The 24,863-nt window shown below is 55.9% G+C and overlaps 2 protein-coding genes and 2 long non-coding RNA genes across 8 annotated transcripts; 1 reads left to right on the top strand and 3 right to left on the bottom strand.

Annotated features, from left to right (window-relative positions):
* Positions 1-2,663: 2,663 nt before the first annotated feature.
* Positions 2,664-7,681, bottom strand: LOC106738326 (uncharacterized). Of its 3 annotated transcripts, none has more exons than XR_009462914.1 (3): positions 6,801-7,681; positions 6,055-6,210; positions 2,664-3,219 (listed from the first exon to the last, which is right to left on the bottom strand). It is a non-coding gene; the product is annotated as an uncharacterized LOC106738326 (long non-coding RNA). The 3 variants fall into 3 exon arrangements; XR_002092626.2 differs by having other exon boundaries at positions 6,055-6,213; positions 6,801-7,672; XR_009462913.1 differs by having other exon boundaries at positions 6,055-7,137.
* A 1,077-nt stretch (positions 7,682-8,758) lies between these two features.
* On the top strand, positions 8,759-23,633 carry UBXN11 (UBX domain protein 11). 3 transcript variants are annotated; one of them, XM_059729514.1, is made up of 14 exons: positions 8,759-9,075; positions 9,692-9,813; positions 11,060-11,167; positions 11,576-11,676; positions 12,144-12,198; positions 13,055-13,134; positions 14,776-14,890; positions 16,429-16,646; positions 17,028-17,105; positions 18,156-18,276; positions 19,324-19,427; positions 20,104-20,174; positions 20,955-21,101; positions 21,840-23,633. In XM_059729514.1, the coding sequence occupies exons 1-14, from the start codon at positions 9,011-9,013 to the stop codon at positions 21,997-21,999; spliced, it is 1,545 nt and encodes a 514-aa protein (XP_059585497.1). In that variant the 5' UTR covers positions 8,759-9,010; the 3' UTR covers positions 22,000-23,633. The 3 variants fall into 3 exon arrangements, with proteins under 3 accessions (XP_059585497.1, XP_019350435.1, XP_059585498.1); XM_019494890.2 differs by having other exon boundaries at positions 9,776-9,813; XM_059729515.1 differs by lacking the exons at positions 19,324-19,427; positions 20,104-20,174; positions 20,955-21,101; positions 21,840-23,633 and adding an exon at positions 18,517-19,317.
* LOC109284973 (uncharacterized) lies at positions 13,128-15,904 on the bottom strand. The gene is made up of 3 exons (XR_002092627.2): positions 14,998-15,904; positions 14,567-14,801; positions 13,128-13,673 (listed from the first exon to the last, which is right to left on the bottom strand). It is a non-coding gene; the product is annotated as an uncharacterized LOC109284973 (long non-coding RNA).
* Positions 23,631-24,822, bottom strand: SH3BGRL3 (SH3 domain binding glutamate rich protein like 3). Its single transcript, XM_006276786.4, has 3 exons — positions 24,702-24,822; positions 24,451-24,618; positions 23,631-24,358 (listed from the first exon to the last, which is right to left on the bottom strand). Exons 1-3 carry the CDS (start codon positions 24,819-24,821, stop codon positions 24,293-24,295), a joined length of 354 nt encoding a protein of 117 aa, XP_006276848.2. The 5' UTR covers position 24,822; the 3' UTR covers positions 23,631-24,292.
* Between the last annotated feature and the right edge of the window lie 41 nt (positions 24,823-24,863).

A 24,863-nucleotide genomic window follows, 5' to 3' on the forward strand; every position in this document is an offset into this window, starting at 1 on the left:
CAGGGGCTGCATCAGAGTTTGTGAGCCGAATTACCAGGTGAGGAGGGAGATCCAGGGACAGAGGCCACAGCCCAGGTCAGGGTCAGGAATCACATGCCAAGCACGCGCATCCAAGGAGTAGTCCACAGGGTGAAGTCCAAGAAAAGCCATGCAGGATCAGGAACCAGGAGACTTGCCAGAACAGATCAGAGGATCAGGACTCCTGGGTGGCCTGAGCGTCTGCTCCCATGGCTGGGGCTAAATGGAGAGGCGGCGCTCCCAGCAGGCAATCAGGAAGCCAGCAGGTTAATTAGCAGGGATGGAGCTGGAGGCTCCAGGCAGGTGTGGCTTCTTGGCAATTCACCCAGGCTAGGCTGATTGGGGTCCCTGACACCTAGTAGAGCTCACAGCGCTCGGACACATTGCAGTCACCCTTTCATAGGCTGGGGAAACTGAGGCATGCGGTGGGGAGGGTCACTCAGCAGGCCAGCACCAGAGCAGGGAACAGGACCTGGGTGTAATGCTTTAAGCACTGGACCATGCTGCCCGTGCATAACTCCAACCACACACGCTCCCTTTCCGGAACAGGGTCCCTCCAAGCTACGGCAAAGAAGCAGCCGTGGTTTCCACTGTGGAAGCATCCCAAGGAGAGACCGAAGGGTTAGAAACGCAGGGTCCTGGGGGGGCTACAGCGGCGGCTGGAAGGACAGGAGACGCTGATGGAGGAAATGGGGCTGCAGTGTGAACTCATAGGCAAGTGGAGCCCTCCCCTGGCGAGAATTCAGGCTCACAGTCAGCCGCGCCGTCCTCCACCCGCGCTCCTTTGTGACGCTAGAGGCCACTGCTGGTCCACGGGTGCTACAGTGGGTGCCAGGAAGGCAGCGCAGCCTAGGGGCACCGTGGGCTGGGGAGACTCCTTCCCTTTACTCCCTGCAGGGTTGACCTGCTGGGGCGGTGGATTCCCACAGCTGGGTTTGCAAGAGGCTGGGGACTTGTGCGGCTGACGCTAGCATCCGAGCAGCGTGAGCGCCCATGGGGGCAAGCAAACCTCATGCTTGCTGCTGGGGTTGGGGAGGAATTTTCCCAGAGCTGCAACAACCGTATTGGTGCTGAGGATTTGAGGTATGTGTTTGCCTGCTTTCCACTGCTGCTGGGACCCCCAGCCACCCTGAGACACTAGTATAAATCAGAAGGCCTCTCCTGAGGCTGAGGGGACTACAATGATTTACCCCGACAGGGAGTTTGGCTCCGAAGCCTTGCACATCCAAAGGGACCAGAGTGCAGTGCCCAGCACGCAGCTGAGCAGTGGGGCTCATGTCTGTCCCCGTGATGCTGAAAGCAGGCCTGAAATCCTTGCTGTGCTGCTTCAAAGCTGACCCACTGCACTAGCGAGCAAGGTCTTCCTAATGCAGAGCTGGGCAAAATGCAGCCCAGGGGCCAGATGCAGCCTGCCAGGCCATTCTATCTGGCCCGCGGGGCCCCCCCAAATTAAGAAAATTAATATTTATCTGCCCCTGGATGCCTGTCATGCGGCCCTCAATGGCTTGCCAAAACTCAGTAAGCAACCCTCCATTTAAAATAATTGCCCACCCCTGTGACCTAATGCCTTGCTGAGGGACCTGGAACCCGGTTCCCAGTTCAGAGCACAGAGTCCGCGTGCACAACAGCTAATGCAGTGAGCCGGCTTGTGGCGAGGCCTGGGCAGACACCAGAGGGGACAGCCTGAGGGGTCAAGACCCTCCGTAACGGCAGTGTCAAGCCCAGGACACAGCCTTGCCCGTCATGTGCACCCCAGATGTCCCACAACTAACCCAATGCCGAGGCTCCGAACCTTTCAGGGGCCCCAGATGCTGTCGGGGAACCCCCCACCCCCAGCGTTCACGTGGCTTGAGGTGTTTTGCAGCAGCTTTTCACACCTCTGTCCACTGGCAGTGCACCGGCTGGGGCCTGGAGAGTGCACGTCCCGCTGAGGATGAGCCCAGGCTGCAGCCGAGCCCTGCTGGCCCAGGGGTTTGGCTGTGCAGGGGGTCCCGGCCTGTCTTTCAGTTCTGTAGGATGAGCTGCCTTCCATTCCCTGGCTTTGGGCTCCATGCCAGGGCTCAGGACAGCTTTACACCCCACCTTTGTATGGCTTGAACTAGCCCATTTCACAGATGCCCTTTGTGGGCCTGGGGTTAATTCCAGAGAACCCAAATCAGGGACACTTTGGGGCCCCAAGGCCAGGGCAGCCCTGCAGAGTGGGGGACATGGAGGAGGCTGCAGCTCTCAATGGCATTTTGGTTTCTGATCTGAGAGGGCAGCTGTGAGGCACTGGCTGGGGGCCTGGTTTGTGCACAAAGTCCTACGAGGTTAGTTAAATGGGTGCAAAAACCCCCACATGCAGAGTTTGCTTGAAGCTTGTCTCACCCCTGGCTTAGCTCGAGTCAGGCCTGAGCTGCAACTGGCTTCAAACCAAGGCAGGAACGGCCACACTGGGGCTGACACTTGTGTAACTCAGTCAGTTTTAAACCTGACCTTGGGCTGGGGCAGCCTGTGCCTCTGGTCCTTCAGTCCCAACCCTGCCTCCCTCCCTCTCCCCAGCTCTGACATCCCTGCACTTGGAAGTGCTGCTCCCTGCCCTCCCGGGCCCGTGTCCCTACAGGGGTTTGACTCAGTGACAAGAAAGGGGCAGTGCAAACTCAGGCTGGGTGTCTCTTGAGGGTACAGGTACCCCCGAAGCATTTATTTCTCAAAGCATTGGGTGCATTTCCAGGACACAGGTCTCTGGCTGCAATGGCTGGGCCTGGCACAGACAATACACGTGCCAGCCCACTACAGAACACAGCCTGGCGGCCCGCCGTCTGTCCCCCCACTGCGAGGAGGTTCATTCTGTCCGGGACTGCGGTCAGGCAAGCGTCCTGCAGTCAGGCAAGCATCCCTGCTGCAAACAGCTCAGGTGGGAAACGAGGCAGGAAGCGGATGGCCAAGGAGGCTGAGTGGAGGGAGGCGGTGGCAGGGAGCAGATGCGCTGGCTGGGCAAATGGCAGCGAAGCTTCCAGGAGAGGCTGCAAACTGCAGTGGTGGGTGGGTGGAGGGGACTGGATGCATCTCGGGACCGGAAGGTCAGGCTCTCACTCAGCGGGCTCGGAGGAAGTGCACCGCCATCAGCGCAAATGCCAGGAGCAGGGGCGCTGCTGCAGAGCAGGGTGCAGCCAGGTTTGTCTTAGGGGTACCTGGGGCTTTGGTAGTCACACCTTCAACCTAAAAAAGTAAAGAAAAAGGCTGTTAGGGGAAAGCACCAGCATGGGGAAGGCCAAAAGGGACTTCCTCAGGCCAGCCACCCATCAGTTGAACATGGGGCTGTCCAGGGGTGAGGAAGGGAGGGGGTATGGCTTGAGTTGGGACATGTACTGGTCAAAGGACCTGTGGTAATGGAGGCTCCCCTCCCTGCTGTTTCACAACCCCTATCCAACTCGCCCGCCCAATGCTCGTGTGAAGCGGGCACAGAAGCACCATTCTCCTTTCTTCTTCATCCTCCATGCGACACAGGATGGGTGGACCATTCTCCTGGGAGGAGGCTTGGAGAAGGGGAGCAACTCTGTGGCCCGGAGAGTATTAGACCCGAGGCCTTCTTCCACCCCAGCCATAGGCTCAGGTCCCTAGGCCGTGCTGTCTGGCTTGTACAGCTCCCTCGGAGCCCAGGACTGTTCTGGCACCAACCCTAGCCGAGCCATGCAGAGCACAGAGGGCCGCTCTTCCTCTTCTGTAGATGCTTGCTGAGCCCCAGCTGCGCTGCTCTGATCCGGAAGGGCCGTGGTTGGCAGGGGTCTTGAGCCAGACACAGAACTTCGCATACTGCACCTGTTATCATTTTGCACAGCTGCTTCTAGAGGAACCAGTGCTGAGCAAGGAGGAAATCCAAAAGGAGAAGTGGGGGAGACCATCCCAGAGCCTTCCAATGCTGCCCTGTTATCACCTCAGCATATCACACACAAGGCTTTCCACCTTATCGCACACGCTCATGCTCTGAGGACAGGCGGCTTCTGCTTTCAGAGCAGTTTCTCTGGGCAGCTTCTTTTGCTTTCTGAGAAGCTTCTCCAGCTGGTGCAAGTCTGAAGCCAGTCAACAGATATGCTGGAAGGGAACTGGGTTTCCACCAATGCAACCGAGCAGAATTCATCTCCTCTGTTCCCCGTTTGGTTATAGGGCTGCCAGCCGAGATGAGAGCACAGAGAGAGGAGCCCAGCAGGACCCAGGAGGAAGCTGCTGACACGAGGGTACGACTGCAGATCCCTGTTAGACCCACCCAAGATAGAGCTGACTTCCTGAGAACCCCAGGGCTCGGTCCTCGGGCCTGCACTGCTTAACATCTTCATCAGCGACTTGGACGAGGGGGTGGAAAGCACGCTGTCCAAGTTTGCTGATGACACTAAGATGTGGGGCGAGGTGGACACACTTGAAGGGAGAGAGAGGTCTGGGCCCCTGGCACTTAGGGCATGTTCACCCTGTGTGGTCAGGAACTGGTCTAGGCACCAAGACAAGGGATGGAAACACAGAGAAACTTCATCATTTGCTCTGTGTCAATGCAGGACATCTGGGGCAGACCGGGGAGTGGAACTCTGGGCTCCTGCATCCCAGGTCAGTGCCCAGACCAATGGGCTAGTTCCAGCTTGGACTAGCTTAGCTCCAAGGAGCCCTCGTTTGACCCCAGCATTCATTCCTGCCCATGGCAGGGGGTCGGACTTGATGATCTGCTCAGGTCCCTTCTGACCCTACGAACTATGAAACTATGAATCGTGGACAAAGACTCCTTTGCATTAGGTACAGACACACAACAGAAGACAGTTGTCCTGCCACCAAGACCTGCCAACCTAAGACCAGGCAGATGGGATATTATAAAGCAGCTCATCACCCCGACTGGGCATGGAGTCTCAGCACCCCAGCAGCACGGTTGCTACCCAGGGTGTGGGCAATGGAGAAAGGAGAGTTTCACGAGGGAGCTGCAGGAGAGCAGTGCAGTGGCTTCACAGATGGGTATGAGCAGCTCCGCCCCGGTATAACAGGAAAGACCACGAAAGCACTCAAAGGCATGAATAATTAAGGAGGGGGTGATGGAGCTGGCATTGGGGCAGCTGCTGAATGAGAGCTGCTCAGGGGGCAGGGAGAGGCTTTGAAAGTGAAGACAAGCTGAGGGTCTGTTCCATTCACCTGCCCCCCGCTAGGCGCACCTACAAGAGTCCCTTCAAATTTCCAGTGGCTCGAAGGCCATTGGGGGAGTCCCCCATCAAAGTCAATTAGCCACCACCTAAATACCTTCCACTGCCCAGCCCTTGCGCCCATTCCCCTCCTAAAAGTCTGCGTGGAAAAACGTGCCTTGTATCCTGCCGGAAGAGGTAAGAAGTCTGGTCTCTGGCAGGCCAACACTTAATCTAATTACTGGCACTAACGGGGAAGGCAGTGAGCAGAGAGATGAAACCACAGGTGAGTGACACCGGGTTGTTCAGCCTGCCGAGCCGTAGGAGTGAGAGCTCTTGTTTTGATATGTACAACGCACCGAATCCTGCAAAGCCTGCAACGTCGCATCTGAGCTGCTTGGCCCTGTTGCTGGCTTCCAAATAACTGTAACCACACAGGAAAGCGTGCGCACTTTTCTTAGTGAGAACCGTTGCTCTGCACTGCGTGGTGGGAAAAAAGCGAAAAAACCCAAAAAACCCAATTCCAACCCGAATGCTTGGCTGAGAACAGGACGGATGCATTAGTCCCCAGAGCAGGTCACAAATAAACTGCTCAAGGCGGGAGATGCTCTTGCTGGCAAAATGCTTCCAGAGGGCAGGGCTGAGGGGACACCTGTGACACAGCGACAGAGCGGGGCTCGAGACAAGCGACAAAAATGACAGTCCGACACCAGGGTGAGAAGAAGCTATAAAATAGATTGAATTAGACTACGCTACAGGATAACTTCAAAGCAGGCAGGAAAGGAAGGTGCTGTGGACCCCACCCTGCACCTGAGCTCATGGAGGTGGCTCGTGTGTTGCTAATGCAGATGTGGTGGAGGGGAGGTGCGGGCTCCCCCAGCACCACGCGGGCTGCTCTTACCATGCAGAGAGACATGAGGTTCATGAGGAGGAGGGTGCCGACCAGAACAGCCTTTACGTTGTTCATTCTTCTCTGGGTCTCGGATGCGACTTGACTCGTGCGTGGAAGCTGTCCCCTCTGCTCCTCTCAGAACAGAGGCAGCAACTCTTATGTTGCCTGCTAGAGAAGGGAAGAAAGAGCTCACCAATCACGTGTGGGCTTGCTGATCTAGGTCACGCCTGCCCATCCGGGGTGTTGGTGGGACATGTGTTCAAATGTGGCAGGACCTCCAGTGCTGAAGGGACCTGGAGTATCTAAAATCATTTGCTCGAAAGCCCCTGCTAATGTCCCAGCTTCTCGGCGTGAGCCGTGCACCTCCAGCCCTTGGTGGTGACCAGGGTGGGCATGAAGGAGGCTCATGTGCAGAGCCCTAGACTGCAATTCGGGGCTGGGGAAGGGGCTGGCAGTGCTCTGGGCTAGGGTTTGTTATCGGGGGAAGGCTTGTTGCTGAAGGGTGTAGTGGTGTGTTTATCCTCCGAGGGGTTTGTAACGAGGCTCCTGGGATCTGGAGGCTTGGATTGACTCCTGAGAAGAGAGGCAGGAGGACATGGCAGCCAGGGTGGGCCTTCCAGGTTCTCCACCGTGGTCCCATGCCACCAGCCCTCTCAGCTCCCTAGTTTCCAGGAAGCCCTGGTCCCCCCAGAGCACAGGGCCGGGGGGGCTGACACTCCTCTGGTCTGGTGTGAAAAGGAGCGGGTGAACATTACCAGCGGTTTCTCTGCCCTCGCCCACGCCTTCTCCTCAGGATGTCGAAACTCAAAGCAAAAACACCCCAGCTCGCCACGTCCCACTTGGCTCCGAGTGTAATGAAGTCACTGAGTTTCTCACAGGTTCCAGCTAAAGCCATGAACGAGGCCAAGCTCCCTGGAAAGCTGGCCCAGGTTCACTGGGAAGCACGTGAACATCCGCCAAACTTTGGACTGAATTTCCGGCTCATAACAAAGCTCCTTAGTTTCCACTCGAGAGCGAGAGGCGAACTCGAGCTGCAACGCTCAGATTTCAGCTCCGAGCCCATGAAAATCGAGGTGTGCTTTCAGCAGAAAGGAGGATTTAGGGCCTCGCTAAGCTTATCTGAGCACAGGCATCGCCACAAGAGGGGTCGGACCCGACCAGCTGGAGCGTCCCGTCCCGTCCCGTCCCCTCAGCCTCCTCTCCCCAGCTAAGGGGGCTTCGTTTTGCGCTCGCTTCCGTGCCGAGCCGCGCTCGCTGGGCCAGAAAGCAGCAGCCGGCGCCAAGATTGCTGCACCGCCTCATTTACATGGTACTTTCGGATGATTTCTGCAAGGGAAGCATCAAAGTGAAAGTCTTCTGGGTGGAAAGCTGCAGGCCATAAAAGGAGCGAAGCTCGGAGCCCTTCACCCCCCAAACGGGGTCAACGGTCGTTGGGTTGGGGGTTTTTTTTAGCTTTCCCCACACAAAAGGAAACGCCGTCGCCCCAGACCGGAGCGAGACGAGAGGAAGAAACCAAAGGACGGAAAGGAGAGAGAGAGAAACAATGAGAAAACAGGAGACCGGGCCTCTCGCGGGCGAAGGCAAAAGCCAAAGCGCACAGGGCTGGGCCGGGCCGGGCCGACCACAGCAGCGCTCCTTCTTCTGCTTTTTCAGCGGAGGAGGGCGAGAAAAAGAGGCGGGCTCCTCACAGAAACGAAACTCCGGAGGCGACGAAACCCGGGGCCAGGCGCAGCCCACAGGCCGGGCCCCGCTACAGGTTTCGGGACCCCACGCTCGCCCCTGGGGACACACACGGCCCGGCCCGGCCCCGGCCCCGCTCCCCCCGGGCCGCACGGCCCAGCCAGGGGCCGCAGGGCACGAGGCCGGGCCTGGCCGCGCTGCATGACGGGAGCCTCCCAGCCATGTGAGCGCCTCTCAGCCAATCCCCGCGCCCGGGCGGTCACCCGGGCAACCGCCTGTCAACAACATGGCGGCGCCGGGCCGCGGGGGTCGGTCCCAAGCGCCGCCGCAGGCCTGGGGCTGCGGCCGCTGACGTCACTGCCGCGCGCGGCGACGCTCCCTGCCAGCACTGCAGCGGTAGGGGGATGCCTCGTGACCCCACAGCCGCGCAGGGTGATGCTTTCTGATGTCACTACTGTGGCACCGTGGTGCCTCGTGAGGTCACTGCTTTGATGGTGATGCTTCTGACATCACTGCTGTGGCACGGTGATGCCTCATGAGGTCACTGCTTTGATGGCGATGCTTCTGACGTCACTGCTGTGGCACGGTGGTGCCTCGCGATGTCGCCGCCTGTCCTGGCGACGCTTCCCGATGTCACCGCTGGCAGAGTGACGCCTCGCGAGGTCACCGCGTTGCGCGGTGATGCCGCCTGATGCAACTGCAGCCGCGCAGGGCGAGCGCGTGGAGCTCGCGCTGCCCGGGAGGGTCCCGTGAGGTCAGCGCGGCACGGCGCAGCGCGGCGATACCTGGCGATGTCACGGTCTGCGATGACATGCCGAGGGCTGGGTGGAGCGCGCTGGCTTCTGGAGGCAAAGTCCCCGCGGCGCTTTGCTTTGTGCCGACCGACAACGGGCAGCCGTCGTGCCGGAGCTCGCCCCCCGGGGCAGCCTGCGCCCACTGTCCAGGACGGCTGCATCCACGTGCCCGGCCTCCATTCGCACCGTCCCACCGGACCCAGAGATCACAGCAGGAATGGCCTGGCTGGGACCTGCAGCCTCCGCCAGGCTCCTGCTTTGTCTGAACGACGCCGGGTCACGCTCGAGACTCCCCCCGCGCCCGCCCGCCCGGCACGACCCCTCTCCCCGTCCCCGCGCGGGATGACAGATCGCTTCCTAGGTCCGCCGGCTGCCTCATGGTTTCTCTCTCTCGCGTCCAGGCACTCTGCTGCTCTCCATCCCATCCCGCAGCCCGGAGGCGTCGCCTCGCCTTCGTTCCCCGGGATCTAGGGCGGACCGAGTTGTAAGCCATGACGTCCCCTCTCTCCTCCCTGGGAAAGCATCGCAGAGTCCCGCTGCAGCTCCAGAGTCCGGGGTAAATGAGGCGTTACCTTTGCTGTACGCAGCGTGGGGGCTATTGTTTCTTTTGCAGTTTCCATCCTGAGCGCTTCTCTTAAACGTGATAATCGGGGCATGAGGGATGAGTGCCTCCCGGCCAACAGATTCTCTCGTAATACACTTCACAGTCGCGGGCTGCATGGTATAAACATTTTTGAGGCCTTCCTCTGCCCTTGACCTTCAGGGTGCTGAATCAGTGCCTGCTGGAATCAGGAGCAGTTAAGGATTCTCCAGCCTAGTCAGCATTTTACAGAAGAAGGCCCTACAACCCAGGGCTGATAAGAATAGTATCTTAGCTAGTTAACGGCAGGGAAAATCCTGGGATCCTTCATGCTGCTACAGGAGGTATGTGACACGCAGCCTGGTGCATTGCGCCTCTTACCTTCCCCTTTCTGTAGCCTGAAGCAGCTAACCCTGGTGGCAAGCAGCAGTTTCAACTCCTAAGCTGCCCTGCCTTTGCTGGCTGTGTGAACACACTCATAGCAGAGGGGAAAAAAAGCGAAGTGGGCTGCTTGGGTTTGGATCAGTGCCACAAAAGGATAAGCGCGCGTAGGCAGTTGTATTGTACCAACACATTTCATTGTAATTTCCAGGGCTGTTACCTCTAAGCCAGATCACACAACAGATCATTCAGCTGCCTGCTCTGTTTGTACGAGATCCCCTCTTTATTCTTGCAGGAAAAAACCTGAGCCAGCTAAACAGAGTGCCTGCAGTGGTGAGTTAAGATCTTATTATCTTTGAATCCTAGAAAATGAGGGTGGGAAGGGACCTCAGGAGATCACACCTAGTCCAACCCTTGCTCAAAGCAGGACCAGCCCCAAGATCCTGTGCACTAATCTCTATTTTTTCTAGTTGCCACCCCCTTTTTTCTCTCCCCTTCCCACGTGCTGCTGCTCAGAGCGATGTGTGGTTTCCATGTCCTTGCAAGCTTTAGAACAATTTAGATCTCTCCAGTGATTACTAGCTCTTAATTAGGCTGTGTCATCATATTGCCCTTTCCCAGTGCTAATACTTTTCTTCATGTCCCTCCTTGAAACTCACTTCTGTGCAGCTCCTAAGTGATGATCCTTGTCCATGTAATGCTATTGGCAGTTTGTTACTAAAACTGGGCCCCGCCATTTACCTCCTTCAGTCTATCTGCACCTCCCCTCCACCCAACAAAAAGATGCTTTGCCTTGGCATCACAGTCTCTACCCCAGTACAGTTTGGTGTTTGATCTTCATTTAGACTAAAGGCTTCTTGGGGCCAAGGCAGCAGGCAGGCTAAATTGCTCCCAGCTGGATTCTGACCCCTTTGCTTCAGACTGTAATCTAGATCCCTGTCTTCTGACAGCCAGCTCCTGGCTTGTGGCTTTAGTTTGGTGATCGCCCACTTCCTGGTCCCTTACAGCTACAGCTGACTGCTCCAGACCACCTGTCCTGGACCCACTTTTCTTGTGGCTCTGTTGCGATGACCACCTGTATTTCAGTCCCTGTTTCTCATCGTCTGATTCATAGCTTCCTTCCTGACCTTGTCTGCTTCTGATGCCCTGGGTTATGACCTTCTGGGTGAAGCCCTGTCCACCCGCATCCTGCTCTTCCAACAGAACCATATTTTCCTTTGGCTCTTGGACTGTAGTGAGCAGTACGGTACAGGATGCCTGGTTAAATCCTGATGCTCGCACCTTTGAGAGCATTTGCCTGGGGTGAGTTGGGGGTCACACCACTTTCCCTAAGCTTCTCTTTCCCTAATGACAAGGCATGCTTGCCAGTACATGCTGGGTCAGACCTATGGTCCATTGAACCCAGTATCCCAGCACCAACGGTGGCAGGGGTGAATGCTTTAGAGGAAAAGAATTGTACCGGGTACCTATAGAATGATCTATCCCCTATTTCCTGGCATCCGAGGAGTTTAGAGAAGGTGCATTTAAAGATCTGACCTAACTTTTTCTTGCTTTCTTCCTTTGCCTTTTTTCTTCTCAGAGGATGAAGCCGCATTGCTGAATGACATCCTGCCTCCTAGGACAAATGATGCCTTGCCAAGTGAATCCCCTTCCTGTTCAAAGGGAAGAGCAAAAGCGAGCAAAAGTGGTAATGATGCACCTCACGGGACAAGAGTCACTGAGCCATAAGGTAGTGCTTGCATGTGGCTCACCCAGTGACAGTCCTTGGACTCAACACTCATGCCCAGAGTGATTAGTCCTCGATTCATATGCCCAGATGTGACAGTCTGGGCATATGACGTAACAGATGTCCCAGGAACACACACACACACACACAGTGCCTGCTCCAAAGGCCATATATGCACCAATCATGGCCACAGAAGGATTCACGCACAGCACTTACAGGGAATCCATTCATGCAGCCTGAATGGCAAATCGGTTCTTTTACTGAACCTTCAACTCATGTAATGGGCACTGGGTGATCATAAGGGCACTTTTTGGTTGAATTATTCAGAATTAAGATTTTTTGGATGCTATGTTAGACTTCTGCTTTCAGGGGAAGCTCCTACTGACATGGAACTCATGTCCACCATGATGCAGAAAATTATTAAGTTGGAACAAAAAGTTAGGAGCCAAGCCCAAGAACTCCAGCTGAAGGTAAAATTGCCAGCCCGGTTGTTCACGGTGTAAGCCACAATAGGCAGGACCACGTTTGGGTCTAGTTTGGACTAAGGCAGTATAATCTGTAGACAAGGCTTTTGTTCTAAGTACAGAAAGCATCCACCGCAGAAGCACAACTGCTGCCTTGTCAATGCGGTTTGGAGGGCGGCGAGGCACTAGAGTGTTGAACCTGCTGTGATCCTGTGTAAAAATGAACCGCAATGACTGAATTTGCTAATGTCAGTGACTCTTCTGCTGTGGATGTTTCTTTTCTTCTCTTCATTTTACAAGATCCAAATGGATCAGAAAGCAGAGAGTCTCCCTGCAGCAAACTCCCCCAGTAGCTAAGGCCCAGCTGCCATTATTGAAGCTGTCGGGTAAACTGCATCTCCAGCAGTTAGAAGGTTCTACTGCAGACCTTCTAACCAAGGTCATGGCTCTGTCTTTCTGTCCCACATCTGCAGGACAGGAAGATTGCTGATCTCCAGGGGAAGGTGAAGGTCCTTCAAAAAGGGAAAGGTAAGATCCAAGTTCATGCCTGCATCTGCTGCTGAACTGAAAGCTGCAGTTTGCTGGCGCAGCGCTCCCTCCCTCTCACCCTGACCTGCTTTTGCTGCAGCAATGCATTCTGGCAGTAAGACAGTTTCAATGCTATTTCACTGCTTAAAAGTGGTCAGAAGAACAAACATGCCAGGCTTCAGATTTAAAGTGACCGAAGAAGCCAGCTGTAGGTTTACTGAAAACCTCAAAGGATCTTCCTGCTTCAGAAGAGTCCCTTGTCCCACGGGTCGCTTTCTTCACCTCATGCTCTTTGCAGTTTTTTGGGATTCAGCAGTCATCTTTAGCTGAGCCCAGATGCCTTTTTCTGCAAGAACATGACACCCTTGTAAATCAGCATCGAGGGCACAATCTACTCAGGAAGCAGAGAAGAAAAATATTTTGTCAAACCACAAGCAAGGTTTATAAACATTGTTATATGTTGTTGCACCCATTCAACACAGCCTAACTGATCCTGTTTCACTGTGCGGCTTGCCGATGTCTGAGTAGGTTCCCAGATATGGGACTGGGTCAGTCAAGCCACCTTCAGTGTATCACTGTATGCAGCACCAATCATGCCAGAACACCCCAACTCTTACCCTAAATGCCTGCCAAGCAAGTCATTTAGTCTGTGCATCTCATCATCTGTGACCCAGCTGGAACAGTCAGGGGACAGGCAAGTAGGCAAAGAGGTCCCACTCGGCTTCTGTGCTTCACAGACTCGTTCAGCTGTGGCCTAGTTAGGTGGGACATTACTGACATTAATGATCTCTGTCCTTCTCTGAGGCTTATTGTAGCAAAAAGGAGGAATCTCAGGTCTCTTTCTCTCTTTCCCCAGAGGACTCCCCTGAGCCAAGCCAAGTAGAGAAGCTGGAGGTGATGTGCCTTCAGCTGCAGCGTCAAGTCTGGGAAATGGAGGTGAGGCCCCCTGACCTCTCCCCTCTCCTTCTAGGATTTGGGTGTTAATAGTCTTTCATGCCAAAGAAGTTTGGTTCTTATTAAACCACCAGCGTAATTATCACCAACTGTTGGTGCCTGTCTGGGTACAGAGAAGACAAGTGGAAACACCTTTAATCCATTTCCTAGCCCCCTGGCCACTCCTCTCCTCTTTTCACATTTTCAAGCCATTTTGACATTTGCTTTAACAATCATAAAACAAAGAGCTTGGCAGTCCTAACCATGCCTTGCTTCCTGAAGCAGCCTGGGAGGCTTCACAGCCAGCTCAAAAACAGATTTCAGAGATTTTAAGGTAAGAGCATCTTGCCTGACCTCCTCTACCTCACTGGCCATTACATCTCACTCGGTTATTCTGGTAGTGAGCCCAATTACTTGGGTTCAAATAAAGCCCCGCTCCCAGAAAGGCATCCAGCTGTGATGTGAAGATCTCACAAGTACAGGGAGCCCTTCACTCACCTGTAAGGATGGATCGCAGCAGCTCACAGTGATGCTGCCCAGATCTAGGACAGAAAGCAAAGAACAATTACTTAATCAAGCAGAAGCCCTGGGAATGGTGAATAATACAAGTACTACTTTGTGTATTGACTCCCTTCACCCAGGGCTCCCATAATGCTTTACAGAAGCAGATCAGCATTGCCCCTATTTTGCAGCTGGGAAAGCATCACTGAGAGGGTGAGCAAGCTGCTTGAGACCAGACCACAAGTCTAGCTCTTGATACATGATCAGCCATTCAATGCGAAACTTCAGCACACTTCTCTATAATACCTGTTTCTGACTGTGAAAGCTACATCTCGCGTCAGCATCTGTGTACCCTGGTGATCAGAGCAGAGTACTAGGACTCAGGACCCCTGCCTTCTCTCCCTAGTGCTGTTACTGATCTGGCTTTGTGAGCTAGTTTCTTGGCTACCTATACTTTTCCTTTCCAGTCTGTGCAGTGGAGGCACCAAACCTGACCTTGCTCACAGGGTCGATCAGTGAATGTTTGGGATGTTCTTTGAAGGCCTAGCGAGGAAGGAGCTAAGTAACTACAGATCATTGAGGCACCCCTGCTCAGTGACATACATTTCAGTAACTTTCATATGCACCTGCTTGGGCCTCCTCCGGTCTTTTCCTATTGATATACATAGCTGCATTTTTGTTTCCATTCCTTCTTTTGCTCTCCCAAGTGACCTGCCTGGCTTAGGAGAAGCCAAGTCCTTGCAGTGATCAGAGGCTTGGGAGACTAGGTCCTGTCTTATACGTCCAAAGCATTCACAAATAAATGACTCCAACCACAAGTGTGGGAAAGAGTGCTGCCGGACAGAATATACTGTCCACATAAAGTAAGACTATACGTACATTGGCAGATTCAACAGAAAGTAACTTGCAGATTCAAAACGTTCACGTAGCTTACCCCTGGTCCACACAGTCCAATTCATACAGCTTTGTACGCTCTATGCCACTGTTCTTGCTCCATCAGGATGTCTGTTACAAGGTCAAATGCTCCCACTGGGAAGTACCTACTTCCACCTCCACTGTTGGCAGCGTATCCTCCAGGTTCCCAGCGTTTAATAGTGCCATGGTGCTCAAACTAGCCCATCCTCTTTTCTGTCCCCACTGCAGCGATTTTTGAATGACTACGGATTGATCTGGGTTGGAGAGAAGAACGAGGAGCTGGAAGATTTGGAATCATCAGGGAAGGAGGCCAGTTGGCCATCGAGGGTTTTCTGGAAGCCAGGTAAAGCCACAGTGCCCTCATTTCAGGCAGACAACCCGCCCATCACAAAACACTCAGAAAAGGCACAAAATTCTCCAGTATGGTCAAATAGGGAATCACAGACTTACCAGTCAGCCAGGCTCCTGTCACAAAACTTCTCTGGAACTGTCACAGGCTGTTGTGCCAAGGCTAGTGCAGAAGTCAGGCTGTGGGCTGTTGGTGGTAAGATGTGGCAGCACCTTACAGCAAGGGCAAAGATGCTCAGTGAGCAGGTGGCCTGATAGAGAGATGAAAGAAGCTTAGCTGTCAAGATAAAGCTGGGTGCAGGTTGAGTCAGATAGCTCCTTAAAAGACTTGGGTGCTCAAGTCCTTGCCTGCTGCGATTATGATTTCCCCATGGAAATGCTGAGATCCCCCTACTACTTTGTTTCAAGCGAGAGGAGACTGCGCATCATAGCCCAAAGGGGCCCCAGAACACATGTATTTTATAAACCCTGGTGGAAACAATCTGGAGGAAAGTTTTTCATAGCTGCTGGCTTGGGATTTCCCTGAATGTCAGCTTGATTCTGATCTCACATAACCCGACATAACTGGGTGTGAGAATCAGGCTTTTTGCAGAATAGAATAGAAGTACTTTAATATAAATGCAACAACTCATCCATGCTCTCAGATCCCATCAAAATGCCTTTTCTCTTCCCTTGAGCACCTGCATGATCAGTTCTGTTGGGAGCAAGTAACACCGTGTTGACTCCTGTAGTATTTGGTGCTGGGAAGTGGCAAGGCTGCTTGTCACAACTACGTTACGTAAGGGAGATGGTATCTGAAGAGCAGCAGGTGTGAAGCAGAACCTCTGTGAGCTAGCATGTCACTTTATTTGGTCCTATTTATAGTTTTCTCTCATTGAGACTGGGATTCTTTTTACTATTGAGCATCTTGTGAAAAAAGCAGAACAGAAAAGGTGGCCTCTTCTCTGCCTTTGTCACTGCTCTCACTTCCTCTTCTAGCTTCCTTCTCCCCACCCTTATCTTCACACCCCCACCACTCCCCCGCAACTTGGTGTCCCCTCCTCCCATCCTCCTCTTCAGCAATCCAGGAGGTAGGGCAGGCTGTGCAGGCAACAGGCTGGAGGGATTGCATGTAGTCAGGCAGCTGGGCTTCCATTGGCTTTTCCTCTGTGAGCTAGGGCTGTGCAATTTGAGCGCAGGTGGTCAGCTAGATCAGTGGGTCTTGTACAGCACCGAGTGAGGGGACAACACTGAAGTGTAAAAGCAATTTAGGGTGAAAATGGCCTCTGAGAAGAGCAGGCTGTGTCACAGCCTGGCTACAAACGAGCTCTGCTGCCAAGGGACTGATTCTCCTGCCTTCCTTTGCTGCTCTATGCCCCCTTGCCAAGTGGCTGATAGAGGCTGCCATGGCATCCTGCTCATTCACTTTGCAACGCCGTGACTGAACAAAGTGGGTTGGGAAGGAGCCGGGCCCAGGGCTCAGACATGTGGGCACCGAGCTCGAGCTCAGTGCTCGTCTTCCCCCCTTCGCTACCTCTGCTCTCCTTGCTGCAGGCGACTCGACTGCCCCAAAACCCCCGATTGATTTTGATCTAATTTTGGAAAACCTGAAGGATTTAAATGTGCTGGCAGGGGAGGGCGTGTCTCAGATCCAGCACACGGCGGGAGGCGCCAGACTGAGGGAGCCCGAATCGGTGTCTCTCACTTTCTATAAGAACGGGATAGTGATGTTCAATGGACCCTTCCGGTCATACGAGGAGCCATCCACACAGGTACAGATGAATCCCTAGAGATGGCCCCCATCCTGCCGGTCCAGAGTGCCTTCAGCAAGTGCTGGGGGAGGGTGATGGGCAAACGTAGAGCTTGCTCCGTCGCTCTCCATCCCATCTCACGCCCTCCATAGGCACTTGGTGAGGACTGATGGCTGTTGGGGGGCTCCTAGTTTCTCCCCATCTGAGTTCTTGTGGAGCTTGTTGCAAACACCATGGCTATTCTGTGCCAGTGCAGCACATAGCCCAGTCCCACAGGCATAGGCCTAAGCACTGGGGGGTTTCTTTTTGAAACTGCAGCCTCTTAGTTTTCATTCTAAGAGAGAGTGAGAGCCCTGGAGGGGTAGAAATACTGGGCTCTGAGGCCTTCCTGCTTGGTTTCAGCAATGCCTGCGGGATATCCTGGATGGCTACTTCCCCTCCGAGTTACAGGCACGCTACCCGGCTGGCGTGCCATTCCAGGTAAGACAAGCAGCTTCCTCGGGAGCAACACCCTCTAGGCAAGCAGCCCTGAAGAGGGAGGCTGGTCGCACTAGCCCAGCCCCACGAAGCTTTCTCGCAGCAAATTTGCTATGATGTTTTCACACCCACGCTGCTGAGCAGCTGGGCCCCAAGGCGAGGCCTGGGAACACACCTGCTCCCCTCGCTACAGGAAACATCCGTGACACCGAGTGCTCAGCCTGCTTCAGTGAATCTTGGGTTAAAAAGAGGTAGAAAGCAGGAAGAACTGGGGGAGCAGCTTTGGGTGCTTAGAAAGCTGCACAGGATACCATCCCTCAGACCGTCTCATTGACACGTCTATAATTAGGCAGGCCATTCCGGAAGCCAGGCCACTTTGGTGCAAGGTGGTTCACTCAAAGCCACCATGTTTGGCAACTGCAGCAGTCACGAGTCAGGTGTTGGGCAATGGCTACAGAAAGTGCTCTTCCACTTTCCCTCCCAGTGAAGGGCTGCTTTCTGCAACGGAGGAAGTGGCTTATGGGGAACAGGTCGCTGCTGGCTGGGTTCAAGGCAGTTAGCAAATGCGTGCAAGGCTGGAGGCCTGCTGTGCTCTAGCGCAGATCTGTACTGCAGCCAGAAGAGGGATTGCAGTGGCTTGGACCTCAGCACAGCAGGCTTCCAGTGCGCTTGTGCAGCCCATGTGTCACCGCACTTCTACTGTTACTTATCCTGGCTTAAATCTAGCTGGGACAAGTGTGCCCCCATCCGGTCCCCTGGCTCACATCTGCTGCAGTATATGTTTGTTGAGAGTCAAGAGGCACCATGAAGCTGCTGACTTGAGGGGAGACAGGTCTGAATTCATATGGCTGGAGGGGCTGAATTGAGCCTATGTGGTTTCCTGACCCAAGGTGTCTGTGGCTGCCCCCAACTTCAAAGCCGCTACCGCCTCCAGGTTTTTTTTACATCCTGTTTTGTTACCATGGCTGAAGGCTTTGTTGTGATCTGATGCAGCACGAGCAGGGACTTGCTGGTGTCTGGGGTTGCTCATGGCCTCTGGCATTCATTCGACAGGTCACCGACAAAAGAGACATTTTATTCCGGGATAGACAGCTTCCAGAGAGCTTCCCTGGCCAGGGCCAGAGAGTTGGGCATGCAAAGCCAAGTGAAGTCCAGGAGACCAGTGAGATCCCAGGTGAGTCTTCAACTGTGTCTTCTGTGCCCTGAAAATGCCACAGTGCTCCCAGAAAGGAGAAGCAAGCCCAGCTGATAAGCAGCTGTGGGTGAGGGTCTCGGAGCGGTACAGCTCAGGGCAGTCTCCCAGTGAGGGAAGAAACAAATGTTTTTAAAACATTTCAAGAGCAACGTCACAAAAATGCTCAGGTTTTCCTAGAACACACCCGAAACCCACATCCTTCCCTTGTCACACCCACAGCTCATTCCTCAGCAGAGCTTCTGCCCCCATCCTGCCAGAGAGCTGTTCAGGGTTCAGTCCTATTGCACATCACACATGGAGGTGAGCATCTTCTTGCCTGGGTGCCAGCATCCTCTTTGCCACTCCAGATGCGACACGGTGCCTCTGTTCCTTGGTGGGGGCAGGCCTGGTCTGTAGGACCAGGCCACGTGTTCCTGCTTTTCCTTCTGGATTCGAGAAATCTGTTCCAAGAGTCACTAAAACAGCCCGCAGGGACCGACAATTCAGCTGTTCTGGTGAGGTCTTGGTATATCTGGTCAGGGGTGTTTTTTCCAGCCCCATTTTCTATGTTCACATCCTCCCCAGTGGTGGCACGTAGTGCATCATGTATGATATATTCCCAGCCAGCTGCATACAGCCTACAGCCATATAACCTGTGCACGCGCGAGTCTCATGTATATTGCCGTTTAACACACAGGCTGTGAGGGGTTGTTGATTTGGGTCGTTTGCCACTTCGCAAAACAGCTCTTTCCCAGGCACGATTGCAATGAGCCCACGTCACAGGTAATTCTATGTTGCCCGAGGTGGTACAATACAATCAGGACTCCCATCTCCATTGCCGGCAAGGCCTCTCTTCCCCGACGTGACTGTAGCTGGATGGGGTTTAACTCGTGTCACTGGTTCTTCTCAGAGCAGAGGATGGTTCAGTGTGGACTTGAGGGTTCAGCCAACATGGAGATGTTCCCACTCAACTTCCAGCTCCGACAAACTCTTCTGTCCAGACATCCCCACCTCCCTCTGGAGCACGCAACTTCCTCTCTCCTGCAGGTCCCAAGCTCTCGCTGGAACAGTTCCTGAACAAACTTCCCAGGTCCGTGATCCGGGATGGACACGTGATTGATGTGCGAGGGTCCATCAAAGCAACACTGCAGGTATGATGGATGCCCTGGTGTGTCCAGGCAGGAGCGCATGCTTGATGCCACAGACCATGCATTGCATCAATGTGACAGCATCAGCCTTGGGCCCTGTCCTCTGAATGGCCTCCACCTTGTGCAACTTCCCAGTGTTAGAAGAGGCTTCGCTAGAGGGCACCAGACACCCTTTCACCTGCCCCACAAGCCCTTTCCAAAGCCACATCACACCTGCCAAGTGAAACGCTGAGCTGCTGTCTCAGGGGTCAGATCTAATCCCCAACACCTTCCCCATAAAGGAAGCAAGTCCCTGCCCCAGACAAACTGTGCTCTTACTCTTTATTTCAACCAGCCCCTTTGAAGGCTGTTTTATTGGCTTAAAAATCAAGTGTCAGACTAGAAGAAGCTCCAGCCCCAGCTCACAGGGGTTTATTAAGTAATTATGGCAGTGCTCCAAAGTCATAATTAACCTTTACCAAAAAGCCCAGCTTGCCTCACCAGGTGTGGTGAGCATGGAGGCCCCGAGGAATGTGAAGGGCATGGATACAGCAGCAATACGGGGCTGGGTAAGCTTGAGCCATTGGTTTTGATCAGGGGAGAGAGAGCCTGGCTCTGAGCTGCGGCAGGGAACGAGGGAGCTGCCCCTGATATCTTAAGCCAGGATGATGGTACCTAATGCTCACGCTTTCCCTTTCAGGGGTCTGAGGGGTCATGTGCCAGCGACGTGATCCTGGTGGAAACGCCTGCTCTCACAGCAGCGAAGGAGAGGTGAGGGCTCTCTCCATCTGTATGACCAGGGCTCTCGCAGGCTCCTGGTCTGTCCACGTGTGTGCCATGGGGTCCTGCAGGGAAGCTCCGTAGGGGTTGGACCTTGCTCCTCTTCGCTGCTTTATAATGGGTAAAGAGGATGGGAGAGCTGGGCCTTCAGGGCTGCTGCTGCCTGTTTGCTCCTTGAGAAACAACCACCAGGCCAAGCCCAGCCTTCCTGGCTTTGAGAGGCTGCACAGTTACTAATGACAAGCCCTGGCTCTGGAGTTGCGTAGCAAACACTGGCAAAACTCAAGGAAGTTGAAACTCTGCAGTTGCTTCCAGTACTGGGCTGCTACATGCTGGCCCTCAGACTTGCCCCCGGGACTGAGCTGAACACGGGGAATGCTGTTCCACCCACGTGCCTCATCTCGCTGCACTGACGTGCCTGGGCTGGCCCAGACCTGACTGCAGAGATCTTGGGTTCAAGCCACAAGCACAGAGCAGCCTTGCCCCAGGCAGCTCATCCCCTCACAAAGCAGCAAAAAGGGCTCTGGGCTGTTGTGCAGGTCACCTTCAAAATAGCCGAGCCCAGGTGTGGGTGGTCAGGGATTCCAGCCCCTCTGCTGCCCATAGCCATCAGGAAGCCTGGACTGTCTCCCAGCAGCTCCCTGTTTCCCTTGGTCACTCAGTGGGTTTGATGGCCTGTTCTGCCTGGCCCGCTTCACCCCAGGTAGCCACGTGGCTCCGTGCCGCTGCAGAACCACTGTTCTCTAGCTCACTGACGTGTCTGGCTTGCAGGCTGAAGGCAGAGGACCCAGACCAGCCTCCTGTGTCCAGCATCTGTACGCTCCGGGTCAGGTCGGAGAGCGGGGAGCAGTCGTACCTTGTAAAGATGCTGTTCACAGAGACCATTGGAGATCTGCGCCGGCACCTCGCTCAGAGCCGGTGAGTGGTGCCAACCTCCAGGAGGGAATTTGGTCCCTTGGCTCTGTTTCCCTGCTCACAGGACCCAAGCCTGTACGGTACTATGGGGAATTGAACCTACTCGGCGTTTCCCTGGCAGCCCTGAGGGCACTGGGATCAGCCCAAGGGCACTGGGATCGGCCCCAGAGATTGGTCACTGGGGTCTGATTAAGCTCCCCCATCTCCAGGGAGCTGACGCTTCAGTGGATTCTCCTTCCACTAGACCCTTCTTGCTCACTTGTCCTGCCCCTGGTTCTGGACACAGGTCTGGCATTGCCATTTCTCCCTGCCCTGCCCCTCTGCAACCCTCCCCAAGGCACCACTGCCCCCTTGCCCTGGGCACCCCCAGTTATCCACATGCTGGCATGGACCAATGCTGTGGTCTGCCTGCTGGCGTGGGGGGACAGCTGCCCACCCTGGGCCCAGATGCTCGTTAGCTCTCAGCCCCTTTAGTTACAAGCCTGGTCAGAGCTGTCTTGCTGCTTATGTCCTTCACCAAGCAGCTCCAGCTGGGCCATCTTCCGCCTCTCCCTTCCCTGCCCCGTGTCTGTCCTGCCTCATGAGCTCAGAGCTGCCACCAGCTGCAGTGGCCGCCTGGGGCCTGGCCTGAAAGCCGCCTCCTGCCCGGCTGTGCCTCCAGTACACTCGCCCTGCTTGTGCATCACCCCATAAGACCCCTGGGAGCTGGCTCACAGGAAGGCTAATGCTATTCTCTCCTAGGCACGGCAGCTCCAGCTCGTACGAGATCGTCAGCACCTTTCCCCCACGGGTGTACACAGATGACGCCCTCACCCTGCAGCAGTGCGGCCTCACCCCTGCCGCCTCGCTCCTGCTGCGGGAAAGCAGCCCAGGTGGCCAGGCAAGACAGGGCTGCAGCTAGGCGAGCCCAACCAGGCTGCACTGCCAAGCGCTGTGCTGTCCTCCCCACCCCGCTCCCTTCTCCAGCCGGGCTCGGCTGGCTTTGGCAAGAGGAAGGAGCAGCCTTGTACCACGGGCTAAGTGGCTGCCTCTCCCTGCGCAGGTGGGAAGGCTGGGCTGTCCTACCTTGGGTTCACTGCTGAGCTACTTCCTGGAAGGGAGGCTGGGTTGTGGGGAGAGACCTCCAGGGGCACAGCCCTGCTGAGAGACCTGGGACAAACCCACGCACTGCCAGCCTAAGCTCACCCTTTGGTACACGAGTGCCTGTCCCAGCCAGCCCGGTACCCGGTGGGATTCAGATCTGCGTGTCGTCCAGGTACAGCTCTGGTTCCTCGTCACCTCTGCTGCGGGTCACACGAGCTGTTCACCTTCAGACGATGCCATGGCACGGACCCCTGCCTGCTGCTGCCTGCGTCAGGGCCCTGCTGGGCCCATCGCAGCCCTCTCAGTGGCAAACATTTGCCTAGTGAGCAGGAGTGAAATGCTGCAAGGCCAGCCTCTGTCTCCCACCAGTGCCTGAAATGCTTTGTTCTGGGGTCAGCGGAGTTAAAGCCGGACTGAGCCAAAGCAAGCCGGACTGAGCCAAAGCAAGCCAGCCCTGAGCCAAACCCAGCCCCCTCCAGCTACAAGGGCCCAGAGCTGTGTTTCCTGTACACGAGCCCTTCCTTCCTTCCTATATGGGGCCTATTAAAGTCACCGCAGTTACCAGGCTGCAGGGCTGAGCCAGGTGCTCACAGCCCCGAGCACTATCCCCAGCCTCAGGAACCTGGTGACCCAAAACCCTTTCAATGCAGGCCTGAGCCAGAGCGACGAGCCAGTCCCTGCACCTACTGGCCCATCAGTCTGCACCACGTGCGAGATCCAGCTCCCCTGCACCTTCCCCATGCAGAGCCATCTCGCCCCCCACGGCAATCCCAGCCCCACACACCTCTTCCCTGGCCACATCCCGTGTCCTGCTCCTGCATGCTGCGCTCTGCACCCCACGCGGCAGTGCCCCTTGTCCTGCACTCGCTCTAGCACGCCGCACCCTCTGATCTCAGCCACTTTGGAAAGGCTTCCTGTCCATTAACTTTCACCCAGCACTTAGGGACATGGTGCCAAGTCGGGCAGCCTCAGGCAGCTTCTCCAAGCCACTCAGCACAGCTGGCTGAGAGCCTGGGAGGTGGCCAGCAGCCTGGGCTTGCAGCTAGCTAGGGAAGAGCAAAGAACCGTCCCAGCTCTGCCCGCAACGAGGACAGGAAAGTAGATGACACACCTCCTCCAGCTTAGGCCACAACACAAGCCCCCTCCACCTTGCAGGGTGATAAAAGGGATCCCAAGGTGGTTTTTGCTCACGTCATGTCCCTGCCATCATGACCGTTAAGGGCCGCACGCATTTGAGAGGGGTCAAACAGCCTCCCTGGGAGCTGCCAATGGATCCCAGCTCTTAAGACCCGCACTGGACACCTGCCGACAGCAGCGAGCGGAAGCATCAAGGTCTCCGTGCCAGGCTGCCGCAGTGAGCTGGGAGCGACTCAGAATTGCTAAGCAGGGCGATGTCGAACCTCGAGCCAAAATAAAGAGACCCTGGACAGGCCGGCCGGGAGCCGCAGGAAAGGTTTAGTCACGTTTTAATAGCGTCTCGGAAGACAACACCAGTTATAAACTTGCTTTTTTTTTGGCAGGAGAACAAAATGCACTTGGTCCAGATTGCGGAGGAAAAAAAAAAAAAGCAAGCTGCCCTGGCACGGCCAGAAAGGCTGGAGGAACAACTTACCAGGGCAGCCCGGAGCCAGGGGTGACCCTGGGGAGCTGCAGCATCACATCACGTGGGTACAGGAATGTGCTAATGGAACCGCGCGGTTCTCGAAACGCCGGGTCCGGCCTCGCCACCCGCTCGCGGCATCCCCCGAGACCCCGCTCCCACCCCGCGGGCCAGGAGCAGCTCCGACCCCAGCTTTGTGCAGTGCTTCTGCATGGAGGCGAAGCTGCCCAAGGGCAGCCGGGCTACCAGGGAGGAATGAAAGGAAGCGAGGCAGCAGCTTTGCATTTGCTGGACTAGAACGCAAGAGGTAAGGGGCCACCCTCGGCCCTCCCCTTCGCGAGGCGAGGCGAGGCGAGGGGCCGGGGCCCGGGGCAGCCCTGCTGTCAGCGAGGCACCAGAAGCTGCGCGGAGCCCGGGTGCGTTCGAAGCATTGGCGCTTCGCCGGGTCCCTCGGGTGCGCCGCGGGGAAGGAGAGGGGTGGTCCCGAGGGGAGGGCGGGCAGGAGGGGGGCTCAGGCCAGCTTCAGGAACTGCTGCAGGGTGTTCTGCTCCACCGCTTCCACGAAGCCCTCGTAGTCCTGCGGGCGGGACAAGGAGAGGTGGCTCAGCCGGGCGGGGCGGGGGCAGAGCCGCGCTCCCCCTCGGGGCCGGGCCGGGCCGGGCAGCTCACCCCGCAGTACTGGTCCCCGTTGACGATCTGGGGCGGGATGGCCTTGGGGTCGCCCGCCTTGGCCCGCATCTCCTCCCGCAGCGCGTTGTCCTGGGAGATGTCCACCAGCTCGTACTTGATGTTCTTCCCGTCCAGGATCCGTATCACCTCGCTCTGCTGCGACTTGATCTGCAACACAGCGCGGCCCGGGGCTCAGCCCCTGCCCGCCCGGCCGCCCGCCCGGCCCCGGCCCCGGCCCGCCCCGCACTCACCTCCCGCGACCCGGTCACCGAGGTGCTGTACAGCTTGAGGCAGCTCATGGTGCGGGGCGGCCGGGCACTGCTGCGGGCTGGGTCGGGCGGAGGCTGCTTCCTCCCGGCGCCGCCCCGCATGTGACTGCGGGCGCCAATGGGGCGGCCCGGCCCGGCCCGGCT

This window comes from Alligator mississippiensis, chromosome 6 (assembly GCF_030867095.1).
Source record: "Alligator mississippiensis isolate rAllMis1 chromosome 6, rAllMis1, whole genome shotgun sequence".
Classification (NCBI taxonomy): Eukaryota; Metazoa; Chordata; order Crocodylia; family Alligatoridae; genus Alligator; species Alligator mississippiensis.

Bases quoted from the DNA above. Each gene is read 5' to 3' on its own strand.
- UBXN11 (XM_059729514.1), top strand. From the start codon at position 9,011: ATGACGTCCCCTCTCTCCTCCCTGGGAAAGCATCGCAGAGTCCCGCTG. The intron at 17,106-18,155 runs GTAAGACAAGCA...TTCATTCGACAG, and splicing joins CGGCTGGCGTGCCATTCCAG to GTCACCGACAAAAGAGACAT. The intron at 19,428-20,103 runs GTATGATGGATG...TTTCCCTTTCAG, and splicing joins CCATCAAAGCAACACTGCAG to GGGTCTGAGGGGTCATGTGC.
- SH3BGRL3 (XM_006276786.4), bottom strand. From the start codon at position 24,821: ATGCGGGGCGGCGCCGGGAGGAAGCAGCCTCCGCCCGACCCAGCCCGC. The intron at 24,619-24,701 runs GTGAGTGCGGGG...GCTGTGTTGCAG, and splicing joins CGGTGACCGGGTCGCGGGAG to ATCAAGTCGCAGCAGAGCGA. The intron at 24,359-24,450 runs GTGAGCTGCCCG...TCCCGCCCGCAG, and splicing joins ACGGGGACCAGTACTGCGGG to GACTACGAGGGCTTCGTGGA.